The sequence below is a fragment of the Mesoplodon mirus genome (assembly GCF_964341445.2).
Source record: "Mesoplodon mirus genome assembly, chromosome: 15".
NCBI classification, from domain to species: Eukaryota; Metazoa; Chordata; class Mammalia; order Artiodactyla; family Ziphiidae; genus Mesoplodon; species Mesoplodon mirus.
The window spans coordinates 65,514,138-65,530,198 of record NC_138991.1 but is presented as its reverse complement, the minus strand read 5'-3'; the positions used below and the strand labels follow the sequence as shown (position 1 = coordinate 65,530,198).

Here is a 16,061-nt window from a genome sequence, read left to right as displayed (position 1 = left end):
AGCGCGGGGAGGGCCGGGAAGGACCCGGTTGTCCTGGGAAGAGGGAGGGCCGGCGTGGTTGGAGCGTCCTGGGAGGAGCGAGGGGACACGGAGGCGGGGCTTCCTGGGAGGAGCGAGAGCACGCGGAGGCGGGGCGTCCCGAAAGGGGCGAGCGCCGGGTGGGCGGGGCCTCCTCGTCCCAGGCCAGCCAGAGAGGAGGGCGCGGGTACAGCGCCGCCTGTCACCGGAGGACGAGGTCGTAGTCCTGATCCCGGCGGGTCCCTGCTGTTCTAGCCGCCCAGGCCCGCACCGAGCGCCATGGCCCAGCCACCGCCCGACGTCAGCGAGGACGACTGTCTCCCGGAGTACCGCCACCTCTTCTGTCCGGACTTGCTTCGGTGAGGGCCGTGTCGGGGGCGCCCCAGGGAGCCGGGCAGGGGGAGGGAGCGCCTGCGGTGCGGGCTGCACGGGGACTGCGGTTTTACTGGGATGCGTGAGGACCCTGTGCCTGGTGGCCAGACAGTCCGGAGGTCCAGGTGCCCCAGAGATGCAAGTGCTGGTGTTCTGATCTTTGCATGGCTGTGAACACGGTCTGTTTGTCCTGTGGGTGGTGGCGGGTGTTCATTAGTAATGCTCCGAGGTGGGGGTGAGTGTCAAAGGACACAACCAAGCCAAAGGTCAGGAGAAGGAAGGATTAATTATTACTAGCAGCAAGTAAGGAGAACGTTGGAGATTTTCCCCAAAGCGGTGTCTCCCCGCACAGCAAATTTGGGGAAGTTTTAAGCTAAAGGTGCATGCATCTTCATGAAGGGTTTGGGCGGTTGAGAGTCCAAGCTTTAGTTGATTGAAGTCACGAGGGTCATCATCCCTGAAGTTCCAGTTGATCTGGTGGTTGAGCACTTCAGGCTAATCTTTACCATGGAAACAGAACTGGGAGTCTTTAAACCTGATTTATTATCTTTGCTATTGTTACTTCTCTTGCCTGATGACAATCGTTAGTTTCTGTATTCTTTTTTTTTTTAACTTGGATAGAGTTTGACCCTTACCCATTTTTTTTTGAATTTTTGAATTTTATTTTATTTATTTTTTATACAGCAGGTTCTTATTAGTTATCTTTTTTTTTTTTTTTTTTTTTTTTTGCGGTACGCGGGCCTCTCACTGTTGTGGCCTCTCCCGTTGTGGAGCACAGGCTCTGTACGCACCAGGCTCAGCGGCCATGGCTCACAGGCCCAGCTGCTCCGCGGCATGTGGGATCCTCCCAGACCCGGGCACGAACCCGTGTCCCCTGCATCGGCAGGCAGACTCTCAACCACTGCGCCACCAGGGAAACCCAGTTATCTGTTTTATACATATTAATGTATATATGTCAATCCCAAACTCCCAATTCATCCCACCACCATGCCTCCCCGCCTTGACCCCCTTGGTGTCCATACACGTTTGTTCTCTACATCTGTGTCTCTATTTCTGCCCTGCAAACCAGTTCATCTGTACCATTTTTCTAGGTTCCACATATATGCGTTAATATATATTTGTTTTTCTCTTTCTGACTTACTTCACTCTGTATGGCAGTCTCTAGGTCCATCCACGTCTCTACAAATGACCCGATTTCGTTCCTTTTTATGGCTGAGTAATATTGCATTGTATATATGTACCACATCTTCTTTATCCATTCGTCTGTCGATGGACATTTAGGTTGCTTCCATGACCTGGCTATTGTAAATAGTGCTGCCATGAACATTGGGGTCCATGTGTCTTTTTGAATTATGGTTTTCTCTGGGTATATGCCCAGTAGTGGGATTGCTGGGTCATAGGGTAATTCTATTTTTAGTTTTTTAAGGAACCTCCATACTGTTCTCCATAGTGACTGTATCAATTTACATTCCCACCAACAGTGTAGGAGGGTTCCCTTTTCTCCACACCCTCTCCAGCATTTGTTGTTTGTAGCTTTTCTGATGATTCCCATTCTAACCCATGTGAGGTGATACCTCATTGTACTTTTGATTTGCATTTCTCTAATAATTAGTGATGTTGAGCAGCTTTTCATGTGCCTCTTGGCCATCTGTATGTCTTCTTTGGAGAAATGTCTATTTAGGTCTTCTGCCCATTTTTTGATTGGGTTGTTTGTTTTTTTTAATATTGAGCTGCATGAGCTGTTTATATATTTTGGAGATTAATCCTTTGTTGCTTCATTTGCAAACATCTTCTCCCATTCTGAGGGTTGTCTTTTCGTCTTGTTTGTAGTTTCCTTTGCTGTGCAAAAGCTTTTAAGTTTCATTAGGTCCCATTTGTTTATTTTTGTTTTTATTTCCATTACTCTAGGAGGTGGGTCAAAAAAGACCTTGCTGTGATTTATGTCACAGAGTGTTCTTCCTATGTTTTCCTCTAAGAGTTTTATAGTGTCCAGTCTTACATTTAAGTCTTTAATCCATTTTGAGTTTATTTTTGTGTATGGTGTTAGGAAGTGTTCTAATTTCATTCTTTTACATGTAGCTGTCCAGTGCTCCCAGCACCACTTATTGAAGAGACTGTCTTTTCTCCACTGTATATCCTTGCCTCCTTTGTCATAGATTAGTTGACCATAGGTGCATGGATTTATCTCTGGGCTTTTTATCCTGTTCCACTGATCTGTATTTCTGTTTTTGTGCCAGTACCATATTGTCTTGATTACTGTAGCTTTGTAGTATAGTCTGAAGTCAGGGAGTCTGATTCCTCCAGCTCCGTTTTTTTCCTTCAAGACTGCTTTGGCTATTCGGTGTCTTTTGTGTCTCCACACAAATTTTAAGATTTTTTGTTCTGGTTCTGTAAAAAAATGCCACTGGTAATTTGATAGGAATTGCATTGAATCTGTAGATTGCTTTGGGTAGTATATAGTCATTTTCACAATATTGATTCTTCCAATCCAAGAACATGGTATATCTCTCCATCTGTTTGTGTCATCTTTGATTTCTTTCATCAGTGTCTTATAGTTTTCTGAGTACAGGTCTTTTACCTCCTTAGGTAGGTTTATTCCTAGGTATTTTATTCTTTTTGTTGCAATGGTAAATGGGATTGTTTCCTTAATTTCTCTTTCTGATATTTCGTTGTTAGTGTATAGGAATGCAAGAGATTTCTGTGCATTAATTTTGTATCCTGCAACTTTACCAAATTCATTGATTAGCTCTAGTAGTTTTCTGGTGGCATCTTTAGGATTCTCTATGTATAGTATCATGTCATCTGCAGTGACAGTTTTACTTCTTCTTTTCCAATTTGTATTCCTTTTATTTCTTTTTCTTCTCTGATTGCAGTGGTTAGGACTTCCAAACTATGCTGAATAATAGTGGCGAGAGTGGACATCCTTGTTTTGTTCCTGATCTTAGAGGAAGTGCTTTCAGGTTTTCACTATTGAAAATGATGTTTGCTGTGGGTTTTTCGTATATGGCCTTTATTATGTTGAGGTAGGTTCCCTCTATGCCCACTTTCTGGAGAGTTTTTATCATAAATGGGTGTTGAATTTTGTCAAAAGCTTTTTCTGCATCTATTGAGATGATCATATGGTTTTCATTCTTCAATTTGTTAATATGGTGTATCACATTGATTGATTTGCATATATTGAAGAATCCTTGCGTCCCTGGGATAAATCCCACTTGATCATGGTGTATGATCCTTTTAATGTGTTGTTGGATTCGGTTTGCTAGTATTTTGTTGAAGATTTTTGCATCTATATTCATCAGTGATATTCGTCTGGCATTTTCTTTTTTTGTAGTATCTTTATTTGGTTTTGGTATCAGGGTGATGGTGGCCTCAGAGAGTGAGTTTGGGAGTGTTCCTTCCTCTGCAATTTTTTTTTTTTTTTTTTTTTTTTCGGTACGCGGGCCTCTCACTGTTGTGGCTTCTCCCGTTGCGGAGCACAGGCTCCAGACGCGCAGGCTCAGTGGTCATGGCTCATAGGCCTAGCCACTCCGCGGCACGTGGGATCTTCCCAGACCGGGGCACGAACCCGTTCCCCTGCATCGGCAGGCGGACTCTCAACCACTGCACCACCAGGAAAGCCCCTCGTCTGCAATTTTTAGGAAGAGTTTGAGAAGGATAGGTGTTAGCTCTTCTCTAAATGTTTGATAGAATTCACTTGTGAAGCCATCTGGTCCTGGACTTTTGTTTGTTGGAAGATTTTTAATCACAGTTTCAATTTCATTACTTGTGATTGGTCTGTTCATATTTTCTATTTCTTCCTGGTTCAGTCTTGGAAGGTTATACCTTTCTAAGAATTTGTCCACTTCTTCCGGGTTGTCCATTTTATTGGCATAGAGTTGCTTGTAATAGTCTCTTTGGATGCTTTGTATTTCTGCAGTGTCCATTGTAACGTCTCCTTTTTCATTTCTAATTTTATTGATTTGAGTCCTCTCCCTCTTTTTCTTGATGAGCCTGGCTAAAGGTTTATCAATTTTGTTTATCCTCTCAAAGAACCAGCTTTTAGTTTTATTGATCTTTGCTATTGTTTTCTTTGTTTCTATTTCATTTATTTCTGCTCTGACCTTTATGATTTCTTTCCTTCTGCTAACTTTGGGTTTTGTTTGTTCTTCTTTCTTTAGTTCCTTTAGGTGTAAGGTTAGATTGTTTACTTGAGATTTTTCTTATTTCTTGAGGTAGGCTTGCATTGCTATAAACTTCCCTCTTAGAACTGCTTTTGCTGCATCCCATAGGTTTTGGATCATTGTGTTTTCATTGTCATTTGTCTCTAGGTATTTTTTATTTCCCCTCTGATTTCTTCAGTGATCTCTTGGTTATTTAGTAATGTATTGTTTAGCCTCCATGTGTTTGTGTTTTTTATGTTTTTTTCCCCTGTAATTGATTTCTAATCTCATAGCGTTGTGGTTGGAAAAGATTCTTGATATAATTTCAATTTTCTTAGATTTACTGAGGCTTGATTTGTGACCCCAGATGTGATCTATCCTGGAGAATGTTCCATGTGCACTTGAGAAGAAAGTGTAATCTGCTGTTTTTGGATGGAATGTCCTATAAATATCAATTAAATCTGTCTGGTCTATTGTGTCATGTAAAGCGTGTGTTTTGTTATTAATTTTCTGCTGGATGATCTGTCCATTGGTGTAAGTGAGGTGTTAAAGTCCCCCACTATTATTATTATTTTTTAATTTATTTTATTTATTTATTTTTGACTGTGTTGGGTCTTCGTTGCTGCATGCGGGCTTTCTCTAGTTGCAGTGAGCAGGGGTACTCTTCGTTGCAGTGTGCAGGCTTCTCATTGCGGTGGCTTCTCTTGTTGCAGAGCACAGGCTCTAGGCACACAAGCTTCAGTAGTTGTGGTGCGTGGGCTCAGTAGTTGTGGCTCATGGGCTCTAGAGCACAGGCTCAGTAGTTGTGGTGCACAGGCTTAGTTGCTCCACGGTATGTGGGATCTTCTGGGCCGGGGCTCGAACCTGTGTCCCCTGCGTTGGCAGGCGGATTCTTAACCACTGAGCCACCAGGGAAGCCCAAAGTCCCCCACTGTTATTGTGTTACTGTCGATTTCCTCTTTTATAGCTGTTAGCAGTTGGCTTATGTATTGAGGTGCTCCTATGTTGGGTGTATATCTATTTATAATTGTTATTTCTTCTTCCTGGATTGATCCCTTGATCGTTATGTAGTGTCCTTCCTTGTCTCTTGTAACATTCTTTATTTTAAAATCTATTTTATCTGATATGAGTATTGCTACTCCAGCTTTCTTTTGATTTCCATTTGCATGGAATATCTTTTTCCATCCTCTCACTTTCAGTGTGTATGTGTCCCTAAGTCTGAAGTGGGTCTCTTGTAGACAGCATATATATGTGACCCCTACCCATTTTTATTTAAAAAAAAACCTTATTTATTTGGCAGCACCAGGTCTTAGTTGTGATACGTGAGATGGCATGTGGGATCTTCATTTGTGGCATGCGGGATCTAGTTCCCTGACCAAGGATCCAACCTGGGGCCCCTGCATCAGGAGCATGGAGTCTTAACCACTGGACCACCAGGGAAGTCCCAGTTTCTGTATTCTTTGAGACCTGTTCGAGGACAAGACTGTGACCAGGCTTAGATCATAGAATGGCTTAGGCCAAAAATGCTTCTCTTACGTCAAGAAAGCCATGCCCGTTTCTCTTTCTCCAGGAACCCTCTACCCTATCCGCTTAGCGGGTGGCTGGAGGAAGGCTTGTATGTTTTGAAAACATTTCTCACTTAATTGATAACTTTCTGCATAGAGACTTTTATGCATAGAGACATTCTTCCCAAAGATTCAAAAAGCTGAGGAATGCAGGCTTTAAAAAGCAGCGTTTCTCAAATTTGACAGAAGGGCCCATTGCAGAGGGTCAATGTCCTCCAAGAGCACCTCCTCCCCGCCCCCATTTAACCAGGGCCTCTTTAAAGAGCCTCTGTTTTCTTCTCTCAGTGACAAGGTAGCCTTCATCACAGGCGGTGGCTCTGGAATCGGGTTCCGGATTGCTGAGATTTTCATGCGGTAAGCACTGCTCTGTTTGCTCTGTGCCCCATCTTGCTCCCCACCCCCTTGCATGGACCCCACTGGACCCTGGGATCTTGGGCAAAATGCCGGTGGGTGGTGGGAACCCCTCTAGGCCCAGGGCCATCAGAGAGCATCTGAAAGGGGTCAAGTGCTGTCCTGGGAGAGGCAAGACTACAGTTTCTCCTAGAGATTAGTCTAGACTGTTTGGCTCTGACCTCAGCACCCCCATTTGTACAAAGCGGGAGGATCCAAAGGTTGAGGTAATTCTACTGCAGGGTCCCCCAGGGCCTTGCCGAGACAGGGTCATGGTGGGCCGAGTTGGACCCTGGCACCGTGCAGAGCACAGTGTCTCCTGGGACACAAGGTCTGTGGTCTCAGGCCCAGGTCAACAGTTTGTCACCCGCACCTATGAGAGGCCTAGAGTTAGGCTGGGGTTAGGGGAGATGAAGCTGGTTTCCTCCAGGACCCTGCTTTTCAGAGATTTCCCACTGGACGAGATTTTGGGACTCATCCATTCCAGGTGAATTTGTTTTCCGAGCTGGAAGCTTTGTTGCTTCTCTGAGCAGAGCGTGTCCAGCTGTGCTGTGGTGTTCTGAGGATTCATTGGGACTGGCTTAGCAGGTGGTAGCTGGTACTGTTACTGAGTTTGAGGCTGGGTTTGTCGGGAGGTAAGGCAGGGGAGGTGCCCTGGCCCCGGAATGGGCTCTCTGTCCTTCACTCCAGCCTCCCGGGGAGACTCAGGTGGACCCAGCAGGACTCATGAAGAGTCTGGGCCCCGTGTCCGAGACTCACAGCTGCTCACATGGTGTTTGGGGCAAGGCCCACATCCCTACATGGCTGGCATACCTCGTGCCAGAGAGACCCAGCCCAGAAACCAGTGGTGCCTGCCTGAGGTCCTGCCACAGTCACTCAGCCCCACGGAGGCCCCTATGTCCTCTGCTAGCTGTGCCTTCAGCCCTAGGCTGGTGTTTAAGCCTGAGAGACCCTTCGGGGAGGGGGACCTTTGCTTCGAGCGCCAGGCAGGAGCCCAGCTGGGCGTGTCCCTTGCACCTTGCTGCCCTCACGCCTGCCATCTGGCTTTGCAGGCACGGCTGCCACACAGTCATCGCCAGCAGAAGTCTTCCTAGAGTGTCGATGGTAAGGGGTCTCTTGTGCCCACACGTCCATGGACAGCTTTGGGGGCTGGGAGCCTGGGCCTGGAGGGTCCTGAGGTCCAGAGGATGATTACACCAAAACCTGCCCCTCTTCCAAATACAGAGCTTCAATGGAAGTGGCCCGCAGGGACATCCTTGTCCTTTTAAAGAATCTACTTATTGGGTCCTGTGCGGGAACCCTTATGTTGGGTGGTACTGTGGCCCCAAGACAGATCTCTGGGCTCACCAGGGTCATGAGGGTGGAGAGCCTCTCCACTGCCGTGGTTGGTCTCGGGGCAGGGACTGGACATCAGCTGGAGCTGCCGTTGACCTGTGACTAGTGACCAGGGGCCTGGAGGGTGATGAAAGGGGAGAGGTTGCGGGCTGTCTTAGCAGCGTCCACCAGGGGTCATGGCCCTGGGGAGTGGCCACTTGCCAGCTGTGTCTCTGCAGAGTGGGTTTCAGCAGCAGAGCCCGGCTTCCTGGCAGAACCTGGCTCATCATCCTCATCAGATTCTGAAGGGCTGTTCCTCCAGGCTGAGGCCACCGGCCTGCTGCCCACCTCTGTCTTCCTGTCCGGCTTCTAGGCTGCCAGAAAGCTGGCTGCTGCCACTGGCCAGAGGTGCCTCCCTTTATCTCTGGACGTCCGAGCTCCCCTGGCCATCATGGCAGCCGTGGAGCAGGCTCTGAAGGAGTTCGGGAAGATCGACATTCTCATTAACTGTGAGTCACTGTTGAGCGAGGCCAGGGGGCTTCCTTTTTTTTTTTTTTTTTTAGAAAAAACACAGTACTTTATTATTCCCAGCACAAAGGGCAGGTCTTTGAAAAATGAGAGGGCAAGTTCTGACGGCGGGGAGGAGGCCCCTTCTTGCTGGCGATGCATGAGCGGGTTCCGCAGGACCACAATGACCGAGTCCCCACACAGGACCATCTTGGAGATGTAGTGGTCTACAAGCCAGTGGTTGACTGGCTTGGACTTCTTCTTGCTCCTGCCATTCGTGGGGACCTTGGTCCACACGTCCTTCACTTTCTCCAGCACCATGTTGCGGTGCCTATCAAAGGCCTTCACACGGCCCAGGAGCTTCTTGTTGCGGCAACTGATGAGCACTTGGGTGTTGTTCTTGACCGACTGTGTGAGCACGGGGAGTGGACCCATGTTAAACTCCTCCTCCTCCCGCTTCTGCAGCTCCTCCGGGATCATCTCACCCTTGGGCTTGTTGAGGAGGCACGTGGTGGCAATGGTGGTGGCCGTGCTCTCAAGTCACTAACGTTTCCTCCACGTTGCTTCGGCCTTCTAGCCAGGGGGCTTCTGACAGGTCAGCAATACCACATCTCCCTGTTTGGAGGCCCCAGAACTGTCCTGGCCCCAGGCCACTCAGCTCCTCCCAGGTCAGTGCAGCCGTGGCTCAAGAGGATGCCCCGTGAACTAGGCTGAATCACAGAGTAGGGCCACTCTTGTGTCCTGAAATTCCCCCTTAAAGAAAAAGGACTACACGTTATTGTTTTAATATAGTTTTAGATTCGCAGACTAATTGAGCAGATGGTACAGAGAACTCCACATACTATGAACACCTTGCATCTGTTACAACCGGGGAACCGATATTGATACATACGGTTAACTATAGTCCCTATTTTACATTCAGGTTCATTTTTGCTGAAATTTCCTTTAAAAACACCCTGCGTATTATTTTCCTGCCCCTAACAAAGTCATAAGCTTAAAACAACAGAAATATATTCTCTCACAGTCTGGAGGCCAGAAGTCTGAAAACAAGGCTCGGGGGAGTTTCTGTCCCAGGCCCTGCCCTCAGCTCCTGGGGTTGCTGCCTGGCGGGCCTTGGCTCTGGGCTGCACCCCTCCAGCCTCTGCCTCCTTCACACTGCCATCCCCTGTGCACGTCTGTGTCCTCTTCTTTTTAAGGAAGCCAATCTTTGGGCTTAGGCCACCCTAATTCAGTATGAGCTAATCTTACCTTGATGACATCTGCAAAGACCATCTTTTCAAATAAGGTCACGTTCACAGGCACCAGGGGTTGGGACTTCAGCGAATTTTTTTAGGGACACAATCCAACCCATAAAACCCATCCTGCCCGTCATTCAGGAACGTGTCCAAATGCTCAGGTTTCCTTCCCTGGCCAACCTGGGCCACCCTGAGGGTCCAGATGCTTCAACTGCCCGGGGCTCCAGCACCATCCGCTGTCTCCTTCCACTGGCAGGTGCAGCCGGGAACTTCCTGTGCCCTGCCAGTGCCTTGTCTTCCAACGCCTTCAAGACCGTGATGGACATCGACACCTTGGGCACCTTCAACGTGTCTCGCGTACTCTACGAGAAGTTCTTCCGTGTGAGTGTCCCGTGGCCAGGGCCTCCCCGCTTCTGGCCACCGCTCACTGCCCCTCTCGTGTGTTGCAGGGCCATGGCGGGGTGATCGTGAACATCACTGCAACCCTGGGTACCCGCGGGCAGGTGCTCCAAGTGCATGCAGGCTCTGCCAAGGCGGCCGTGGGTACGGGCGCCCCCTCTGGTCTGCCCACGTGGGTTCCTCCCCATCCCTGTCCCCGGAGGCCGGCAGTGTCCCGAGTGATGCTGAGCCCCCACCCCCACCTGGGCCTCCCTAAAATCAGAGCAGCCCTGCTTCTCCCTCATGCCTGCCGGCCTCCCATGCAGATGCGATGACACGGCACCTGGCTGTGGAGTGGGGCCCCCAGAACATCCGCGTCAACAGCCTTGCCCCCGGCCCCATCAGCGGCACAGAGGGCTTCCGGCGGCTGGGTAAGGCTCCCGGGGAGCCCAGGCCCCGCAGCGGGTGCTCCCCTGAGCACAGTCACCCCACCCCCCAACCGTGCCTCCGAGGGCTCCCCTCACACCTGGCTGGGACAGGCCTGGGATCAGTGCCAAATCCTCATGGCTTCCCAGGGTGGGCAAAGAGTCCGTCTCCAGGCTGGGGACAGTTCGCACAGACCTGCAATGGACTAAGGGTCAGCTGGACTTGGGCAGCTGCCCCCTAGAGCTAGAGGCCAGGGGCTGCTGGCCTTGATGTGTGAGCCGGACACAAAGTGGGGCCCCATTGAAGCCTCCAGAGCCTTGGCAGGGTGAGCGGAGAAAGGCCCTGTGCTGGTTCTGTGGTGGGTGTTACTGTACCTGGCCTGTTCCTGCTCCCCCAGGATGATGCTAACGATGCCCCCAACATTCCCGGGTGTGGTTCAGGGGAAGCTGGGCAGGGGAGGGTGAAGGGTCCCGGGGTCCTGGGGCCCACAGGGGCTGAGCCTCCCGCTGCTTCCCAGGTGGCCCACAGGCCAGCATGAGGGCAAAGGTCCTGGCAAGCCCCCTGCAGAGGCTGGGGAACAAGACGGAGATCGCCCACAGCGCCCTCTTCCTGGCCAGCCCTTTGGCATCCTATGTGACGGGGGCCCTGCTGGTGGTTGATGGTGGGGCCTGGCTGACATTCCCTAACGACATCCAGTCGCTGGCGGACTTCTCATCCTTCTCTGCTAAGCTCTAGGTGATGTGCCACTCCCACCTTCAGGGGTCACCTGTGTCCTTGGTCCCCTCCCCAAAATACCCACCTGGTGGACTGATGGTCACTGTGCTGGGCCTGATGCCTTTCTCCTCAGTCTCTTACATGTATTTCTAGATGTATTCTCGGGCACTTTTGGGTTCCCCTGCTCCACACATAGGGCGAGGCTCGAGTCTTCCGGGGCAAATGGGTGGTGCTGGGAGGGGCCGGCCCCACGGAGCTGCACTGCAGACCTCGGGGCCTCCCTGAAAACCAGAACCTGTATGGCTTGCCTGAAGAGGCTGGGAACCCTGTCTCTCTTTGGGAGCTCCCCTGGGTGAACCTCTCTGGGGGCCTGAGGGCTTGCTGGGCCCATGGGGGTGGGGGAAGGTGCCACTGTTCTCTGCTTCCCCTCCTCCCCCACCAGTCCCAGGGGTGTGGCCAGCCCTTGAGACCTGCTCATCCTAGTCCTCTGAGCAGCAGCTTCCTTTGAGGATGGCTGAGGAGATGTAACCACCCTGGTTGGGACCCGGCCCCTAAGCCTCCTGGGTCCCCATCGCAGGGTGGTGGCAGGAACATTCTAAGACTTTGGCTGGCTCCTGTCCCGTCCTGGGGGGTGGTGGAGGGACCCCCAGGAGCTCACAGCGTTCAGTCACACCGTGAAGCTGCAGTTGGCGTGGGCTTCTGTGGAGACCCCCAGTCTAAGAGGTGGGCTTGTTTGTAGGACAGGAGCTGCTCATTGGTCATCTGTGGTTTGGTGGCCGGCAGACACATTCTCAGTGCCCGGGGCATGCGGGCGACCAGGCGGCGGGAGGGTGTGCGTGCCGGGCAGGCCCCCCGGTCGCTGGGGTGAGGAGGGCTGGGAGGGGGCAGAGGGGGCCACTGTATCCACCTCCAGGAGACGCACACGGCCTGGTGGCCTGCTGCCTGCCGCAGCCTGGCCACTCACACCCCCAGGGCTGTGCAGGGGGTGGGTGCCCCTCAGTGCTCTCCAGTGACCTTGTGTCTGCTGGCATTTCTGACAGGCAGGGGACAGTGTGCTGCAGAGGAGCTGGTCCACACCTGCTCTCGGATCCCTGTGACCTGCCTCCCGCCTGCCCAGCCTGAGCGCCAAACCTGACAATTCCAACAGAGTGACTGAAGCAGAGACTGGCCTTTCCTCTAGGAACCGTGCTGTATCCACATTCCCTCCCCATGGCCCCGTCTCCCATGCATAGGTGGCAGGGACTAGGCAGTGTGGCTGGCCTGCTGACCTGCTCACACACGCCGGGGAGGTCTGGGTTCCAGCGCTTCGAGAGTGTTGAGGAGGCCAGGACGCAGGGGTGTCCCCCTTGCACAACCCAGGGTCAGGGCTGTCCCGCCACCCCAGCCCCTGCCTAGGCTGGCCTCCTTTCCCCTCCTGCCTGCATCCAGTGGGTGTCCTGAGGTGGCTCCCATGGCCTGGGTGGAGAGAAGGGGTCATTTCAGGCTGTCTTCTCTTCCTTGCTCTCCCGCTTTGAGACCTTTGCTTGACAAAGAAATGTCAAACTAGGGAGGCTGGAGAAGCGTGTTAGAGCCTCTCCATAAGACCTGTGTCCTGGGTCCTATCACAGGGGGTGTGGGCTGCAGAAGGGACCTCTGCCAGCCTCCAGTGACGGGCAGGGTTGCTCCCCACCTGCCCTGGAGTCTGTCCTTTGCTGGGACATCCCCAGAGGACTTAGTCCTTGGTCATTTAGGGGCTCACTTTCTAGGTCCTCCAGGTGGCCTGTCCCCGTTGTCACCAGCACCCTCCCTCACGCCCAGGGGGTGGGGGATCTCTGGACCCTCAATTCTTCCCCAATGACCACTCTTTGACACACACCCAGGCCAGGACCTAAGGGGGCCACTTGGATCCTGGGCTTGTTTTCTGTGCTGTTTGTTACAAACTTCAAGGTGCTCAAAGCTGTCGGTCTGCCCTCTGGCTGGACATGCGGCTTGGGTGCCCCCTTCCTCCCTGCCTCCCACCCTGCCCCCATCTGTACCATCCATTTGCATAAGCACGGGTCCAAGAGTTTTGCCAGAAAATGCATTTACTTAAAAAATAATCTTTTTCCTGTGAAAACATCTATTCACTGGACTTCACAAATGTTTTTAGAAGGAGGAGGAGGGCACCTGAACAAAATCACTGGTGATCCGGGCGTTTAGTGGTGTGTCTACTTCCTGTCTTTTTCCTGTGAAGAGTTTAGAAAACACTTTTTACCTAATGCGTGATGCCCTGGTCCTGAGGCAGGGGGAGCCCACCCTGAGGCGGGGGGAGGCTGTCTGCTCCCCTGGTGGGAGGGGTGTCCTCCACAGCTGGTCCTGGAGGGGGGCGGGGGGCGCTGCCTGCCCTGCAAGCTCCTGGTGCTGCCACTAGAGTCCTGAGCTTGAGCCCTCTGCCCCAGATACCCACACCCACCTGAGTTCCTTCCCGCCTTCATGGGTGCAGGGGCATGGCAGGGAGGCCACCGGGCAGAAGGAACTCCGCTTGCCATTTAAACGGAGACCAGGGTGTGGTGGCATCAAGTCTACCAGCAAGGCAGGCAGATGGGTGCTCGTGATGCCACGGGAGGAGGAAAGAGAACCGTGAAGGCAGTTCCTGGGGAGCTGCAACCATAGACCCCACGTGCCAGAGAGCTGAGGCCTGCCGTCCCTGGAGGAGACAGAGAAGGCCCTGGGGAGGGTGTCCCGCCAGCCACATTCGAAGGCCTGGGACTCAACAGCAGCGTAGCTCCAGGAGGACAGAAGAGAATGAAAGGAGTGAGCCTTTCATTACTGTTAGTCAGGATTCTCCAGGAAACAGAGCCAGTAGGATATATATAGATCTGCAGGAGGAGATTTATTATAGGGACTGGCTCATGTGACTGTGGGGGCTGAGAAGTCCCATGATCTGCCAACTGCAAGCTGGAGCCCCGGCAAAGCAGATGGTGTGATTCAGTCTGAGCCCGAAGGCCCAAGAACCAGGGGCTCCGACAGCCAAGGGCACTGGAAGGTGGATGTCCCCGCTCAAGCAGAGAGCAAGGGAACTTGCCCTTCCTCAGCCCACACTGATGAGGGCAGGTCTTCCATCTACTGAATCAAATGCTAATCTCTGAGAAACACCCAGAGATACCAATTTACCAGCTATCTGGGCATACATTAGCCCCGTCAAGTTGACACAAAGTTAAACATCACAGTTGCACACATCGTGAAGTCCGTGCCCATGCTCATCGTCTGCATGTGGTGGTCAGTTTGGCTGTAAGGAATCTGCCTCGTTGTTTGGCTTAGTCCACCAGCCCCGGCTGTCGTCCTGCAGGTCCAGGACACCTGCCGGGGGCTTGTGGGTCATGGGCACACCTGGCGTGTGTCACTTGCCAGGTGGGCTCTGGGACGGGCTGGCAAGGAGGGCCAGGTGCACGTGGTGAGGGGGTTAACACCGGCCCCAGCAGTGGCACTCGGACTTGGTGGCAGTTGGCAGAGAACTAGGTTGTCCCCTTCCACATTAACAATCTCTACAATTCCCTTAGAAAATGCCAGGTTCTCTGAAAGGAAGGATCATCTTTTATGTGTGAACCTCAGCTGTGGAAGCTGATTTACAGACCCCGCCCACTCCAAGTCCCCCTTCCATGGCATGAGGATGCCTCACGTCTTTTCAGAACTACACATAAAAACATCATGGCCGGGCTTCTCTGGTGGCACAGTGGTTAAGAATCCGCCTGCCAATGCAGGGGACACGGGTTCAAGCCCTGGCCTGGGAAGATCCCACATGCTGCGGAGCAACTAAGCCCGTGCGCCGTAACTACTGAGCCTGGGCTCTAGAGCCTGCGAGCTACAACTACTGAGCCCGCGTGCCACAACTACTGAAGCCTGCGCGCCTAGAGCCTGTGTTCTGCAACGAGAAGCCACGACAATGAGAAGCCTGCGCACCGCAACGAAGAGTAACCTCTGCTCTCCGCAACTAGAGAAAGCCCGTGTGCGGAAAGGAAGACCCAACACAGCCAAAACAAAAACAAAACAAAACAAATAAGTTAATTTAAAAAATAAACAGGAAACATCATGGCTACAGCATAGGGCTGCCCACCACCGGGGAGCAGCCTTCCAGCCCCTGCTCCACGTTGTACATTTTTTTTTGAATGAATATGTGAATGACCCCTATGTGTTGTGAGCCACACAAGGTGTCCCCGAGGCGTCACCATGATGCAGTGAACTTTAAAATTCACTTAACTAAACTGTTAACCTGGGGGAGTTTCTCTGCCGACTCCTGTTGCCATGGTAACTTAGTAAAACTCACCGGCTTGCCTGTGCTTTGTCTGCGGGTCACCACTGAAAGGGCTGGAGGTCGTGCTGCTTTGTTTCTTGGTCCCTTGGTTGGCATCCTCCACATGTAGATCTCTGGTGGCCCCGGGCACTGTGGGACCTGCCAGGGCTGGGCCACCCCGATGGAGGAGGAGACTTGGGAGGCTGAGGCTGACCTCGCCCAGATGCGGTCCACCCACCAGGTACACACTGAGCCCTTTGCCTGGTGCCCTGGCTGGGCAATGACTCTCCCTCCGGAACTTCCTCTCGGCCATGCACGTGGGCTCGCTGAGTGAAGCAGGGAGAGATGGTAAATCCCCGAGCACCTTGCCAGTTGGAGGCTCAGCAGATGTTCCCCTCTCTGACCCTCACATCACTTTGTCCTTCTCATGTGGGTCAGACCGAGCCTGCCTTGCAGTGGTCACGCCCCCACCCTGGGCTGTGTGTCTAGGCGGGGTCCTGGTCACCCCTGGCTCTGCCCCAAGGCCCGATCATGTTGCAGCCGGGCAGCCGTGTCCTCTTGAGCAGGGCAGAGGGAATCTTTGGGGTCAGGGCTTCCCAGGCCGGGGAGGGGGCTGGGCGTGGGCCCCTTGGGGCATATCCCTCTGGGCACTTAGGCTGGTCTCTGCTGGATGCTGCAACAGATACGAAGAGGGGATGTGGGGGGAGATCCTGGGAAGTTCACAGGCTCCAGGGGTGGGACGCACTGGAGCTTG

The 16,061-nt window shown here is 52.3% G+C and overlaps 2 protein-coding genes across 2 annotated transcripts; one reads left to right on the top strand and one right to left on the bottom strand.

Moving 5' to 3' along the window:
- The first annotated feature begins 166 nt into the window (after positions 1-166).
- DECR2 (2,4-dienoyl-CoA reductase 2) lies at positions 167-13,138 on the top strand. Its single transcript, XM_082644101.1, has 9 exons — positions 167-377; positions 6,380-6,448; positions 7,537-7,588; positions 8,172-8,307; positions 9,797-9,921; positions 9,990-10,083; positions 10,245-10,349; positions 10,862-11,079; positions 12,099-13,138. Exons 1-8 carry the CDS (start codon positions 298-300, stop codon positions 11,077-11,079), a joined length of 879 nt encoding a protein of 292 aa, XP_082500227.1. The 5' UTR covers positions 167-297; the 3' UTR covers positions 12,099-13,138.
- LOC309817455 (small nuclear ribonucleoprotein Sm D2-like) lies at positions 8,312-9,769 on the bottom strand (the record flags this gene model as incomplete). Its single annotated transcript, XM_082645778.1, has 1 exon — positions 8,312-9,769. A coding segment is annotated over exon 1 (474 nt), but the record flags the coding sequence as incomplete, so codon positions are not given.
- Positions 13,139-16,061: the final 2,923 nt, after the last annotated feature.